The 4,481-nt window shown below is 55.0% G+C and overlaps 1 protein-coding gene across 1 annotated transcript; it reads left to right on the forward strand.

The window, feature by feature from the left end:
* The first annotated feature begins 970 nt into the window (after positions 1-970).
* On the forward strand, positions 971-2,635 carry LOC116010757. The gene has a single exon (XM_031250269.1). The coding sequence runs from the start codon at positions 971-973 to the stop codon at positions 2,633-2,635; it is 1,665 nt and encodes a 554-aa protein (XP_031106129.1).
* Positions 2,636-4,481: the final 1,846 nt, after the last annotated feature.

Consider the following 4,481-nt stretch of genomic DNA (forward strand, 5'->3'; position numbering starts at 1 on the left):
CGACCCGTATCCGCTCCCAAGCATTCATTAGATGGTCGACGAGACGGCCGGAGCGAAACTCATGAGCTTCGTGGATGCTTTTAAGGGATATCATCAGATCATGATGTCTGAGGCCGATGAGGAGAAGATAGCATTTGTGACACCGGATGGATTGTACTGTTACCGAGTGATGCCGTTCGGACTAAGGAATGCGGGGGCTATATACCAACGGATGATCAACCTGGTGTTCAGAGGATTGTTGGGAAGGTCGATGGTAGCCTACATCGACGATATGCTCGTCAAGAGCACTGTTCGAGCCGACCATCCAGATCATCTCCGAGCATGTTTTCAAATCATGCGCGAACATCGATTAAGGTTGAATCCGAAGAAGTGCACTTTTGCCGTGCAGACTGGGAAGTTTTTGGGGTATATGATGACCAGACGTGGAATAGAGCCGAACCCGGCCAAAATCCTAGCCATCCTGGATATGAAGCCCCCGAACAGCATTAGGGAAGTGCAACAACTCACTGGCCGGTTGGCCGCGCTCAGCCGATTCCTCTCCAAGCTAGCGGATCGGGCTCATCCCTTCTTCAAGATCTTGAAAAAGTCCAATGGCTTCACTTGGGATGATGACAGCCGAGCAGCCTTCGAAGATCTCAAAGCTTATTTGGCATCCCCGATCGTTCTGTCAAAGCCCGAGCCGGGGGAAGATCTGGAGGTATATCTTGCTGTTTCGGATCGGGCCGTCAGTGCGGTCCTGTGCCGCGTTGATCATAAAGGAGTACAGCGACCGGTGTACTATGTCAGCCATGCTTTGTAGGGACCGGAATTCTGATACACTCGGCTGGAAAAGGTGGTGTTCGCGTTAGTCACTGCGGCGAAACGGCTGACGCCTTACTTTCAAGGTCGGAATATCTGAGTGCTAACAGATCAGCCGATTGGGGCCATCCTCAGGACTTCAACCTCTTCGGGACGCCTGGTTAAGTGGGCCATGATGTTGTCGCAGTTCGCTCTGGAGTATAAACCCCGACCGTCCATCAAGGCCCAAGCTCTAGCTGATTTCATGGTGGAGTGCACCGCGCGAGACATTGAAACAGACCAGAATAGTCCTCAAACCTCTGAATGGTGGGAAGTTAGTACCGACGGATCCAGCAGGAAGAAAGGAGCAGGAGCGGGGATAGTCGTCACGACCCCCGAGGGCTTCAAGGCTTATTATGCAATCTTGCTCCGCTTCTCGCCGACCAACAATGAGGCCGAGTATGAGGCCCTAATCGCCGGACTACAGCGGGCAAGACAGCTAGGGGCAAAGACTATCCGAGCTAAAACGGATTCCGCGCTGGTCGTTGGGCAGGTTAACGGCGAGTTCGTCACCAACGGAGACAAGCTGATGGTCTATAAAGATCGAGTGCTAGCCGTCCTGCGACAATTTGAAGCCCACGAACTCACCCACATTCCCAGGTCGGACAACGCGGATGCAGACATGCTATCGCGACTGGTACATGAGGCTCCCGAGCACATATCAAAGATAGCTCACATCGAGGAAGCAATTGCGCCATGCATCGACACCCTTGAGGTGGAACCGGTCGGAGCAGAACAGGACCCGTGGATTACCGACCTCAAAGAATACCTCCAAGACGGGAAAATGCCTGAAGAAGCGGATCGAGCGCGGAAAGTGAGGCTCCGAGCGCCCAGATTCCAGGTCGTGGACGACCGTTTATACCGACGATCCTATGGGGGCCCATTGATGAGGTGCTTGAACGCGTTCGAAGCAGATATTGTCATGAAGGAGCTGCACTCGGGCCTATGCTCGGCACATCAGGGGGACAGGTCGCTTGCACGACGGATCATGGTTATGGGATACTACTGGCCGTCCATCCAACTGGACTGCGAAAGTCTTGTCAGAGCGCGCGAGCCTTGTCAGAAATTTGCAAAGACTCCCGGTCGGCCGGCAACCTTTTACCAACCGATCAGCACTGCGATCCCATTCGCTCGCTGGGGGGTGGACATCATAGGTCCGTTCCTGATGCTGGCAGGTCGGAAAAAGTTCGTGATCGTGGCTATCGACTACTTTTCGAAGTGGATTGAGGCGGAACCCTTAGCGACCATAACGGCCCAGCAGTGCGCGCGCTTTGTATGGAGGAACGTGATCGCCCGGTTCAGAGTCCCCGTGCACCTGATCACGGATAATGGAAGGCAGTTTGAGAGTCAATATTTTAAAAACTTCCTAGTTATGGTCAGCACGAAGTCCATCAGATCATCTGTGGCATACCCCCAAGGGAATGGACAGGTCGAGAACGCGAACCGGAAGATCCTAGATGGGCTAAAGAAAAAGCTGTTCGATGCCGATCGAAGCTGGGCGAACGCCTTGGAGGAAAAGAGAGAGGTCGCGGCTCGGAGGATAGTTGAATACCAGAACAAAGTAAAGCAAACCCGCGACCTCCGAGTTCGGCCGAGATATTTCCAGGTGGGGGATTACGTCCTCCGAGAGCGAAGAGCGAGCCGACCAAATGAGGGCGGAAAGCTCGCACAGACGTGGGAAGGGCCGTACGTCATTTCTGTTGTATTCCGACCTGGTACCTACAAGCTGGAAACGACCACAGGGAAGCCGGTGGATCGGATTTGGAATTCGGAGCATCTGGTTCTGTTCCGCCATTAGATAGGATGGTGGGTGATGTAATCGGGCTAAAAGAAGCCCCTTAATGTAATAGGTGTATGTTGTTTAAATGAAAGGCCGGCATTGTCCCGACTCAGTTTATTAGATGTCTTTGCCTTAGTCTCAGGGTCAACGGGCCGATGGGAGCAAGGTGCCCATCTCGGGAGCAAGGTGCCCGATTATGTTGGTCTGCCGACCTTATGGCCTTCGAGGCTGATGGGAGCAAGGTTCCCATCTCGGGAGCAAGGTGCCCGATTATGTTGGTCTGCCGACTTTATGGCCTTCGAGGCCGATGGGAGCAAGGTGCCCATCTCGGGAGTAAGGTGCCCGATTATGTTGGTCTGCTGACCTTATGGCCTTCGAGGCCGATGGGAGCAAGGTGCCCATCTCGGGAGTAAGGTGCCCGATTATGTTGGTCTGCTGACCTTATGGCCTTCGAGGCCGATGGGAGCAAGGTGCCCATCTCGGGAGCAAGGTGCCCGATTATGTTGGTCTGCCGACCTGATGGCCTTCGAGGCCGATAGGAGCAAGGTGCCCATCTCGGGAGCAAGGTGCCCGATTATGTTGGTCTGCCGACCTTATGGCCTTCGAGGCCGATGAGAGCAAGGTGCCCATCTCGGGAGCAAGGTGCCCGATTATGTTGGTCTGCTGACCTTATGGCCTTCGAGGTCGATGGGAGCGAGGTGCCCATCTCGGGAGCAAGGTGCCCGATTATGTTGGTCTGCCGACCTGATGGCCTTCGAGGCCGATGGGAGCAAGGTGCCCGATTATGTTGGTCTGCCGACCTTATGGCCTTCGAGGCCGATGGGAGCAAGGTGCCCATCTCGGGAGCAGGGTGCCCGGTTATGTTGGTCTGCCGACCTTATGGCCTTCGAGGCTGATGGGAGCAAGGTGCCCATCTCGGAAGTAAGGTGCCTGATTATTTGAACTTAAGGTTAAGATAAATTGACCACTGAGTGAAGCAAAACCGAAATTTTTATTAATTTAAAAGGAGTTCGAAATGCTCGGCACAAGGGCGGGCCGAGCTCCGCCAGTTCAAAATGTCGCAGATAGTTTACCCACCGGCCGCTCATTCCGAAGGACCTGGCTTGGAGTAGGGCCTAGGGCCGGGGTCGGCCACTTCGCTGGGGAGCAGAGCCAGCACTGCGGGGAGATCAGTCTCCTCGAGGCCCTCAGTCAGGGCCGTGTGAACCTGCCCCTGTATGGCTCGGCAGCCCGAGGAAAAGGCCCATTGCCCGTAGACCCATGTGAGCTGGTTTCCGACCTCCGTGTTGATGAAGGCGGTGAGGAACTCTCTAGCTATGGCCTCATCGGTGCAGATGAACCGAGCAAGGCTGCTGGCGTCTTTCATCTTGTCAATGGCCTCCTTCTCGGCCTGCTCCGCCTTCTCAGCTCGGCTCTCGACCTCGACTAGGCTTTCCCTGCCTTCTCGGCCCGATCCTCAGCGGCTGCGAGCTCTTTCTCCAGCTCCTGGATCCTCTTTTCGGGCGCGGTAACCTGTTTCTGGAGGGGCACGACCTCTTTCTCTCGGATACCTTCCAAGGCCCGAGCCCGACAGAAGAGGTCTATCGTCGTGTGAGTGAGCTGAAAGATTGAAGAAGGTTAGATACCTACGTCCAATCGGAGGTTGACAATATCTCGATAACAAACTTACCCGGAGGATATCCTCGGTGATCTGCTCGCCGAGACGGTTGTAGGACCACCCCATGATGGTCTCCATGCCGGGCACCTTGTCCCTGATCTGATCGACGAGGGTAGAGGCTAACGCGTCCCTCTCGCGCAGACCTTCGTGAAGCTCGGAAGGTCGGGTACTGGAGGAGCGCTCGGTGCGCTTTAAGGTGAGAACCTC

This window comes from Ipomoea triloba, chromosome 2, assembly GCF_003576645.1.
Source record: "Ipomoea triloba cultivar NCNSP0323 chromosome 2, ASM357664v1".
Classification (NCBI taxonomy): domain Eukaryota; kingdom Viridiplantae; phylum Streptophyta; class Magnoliopsida; order Solanales; family Convolvulaceae; genus Ipomoea; species Ipomoea triloba.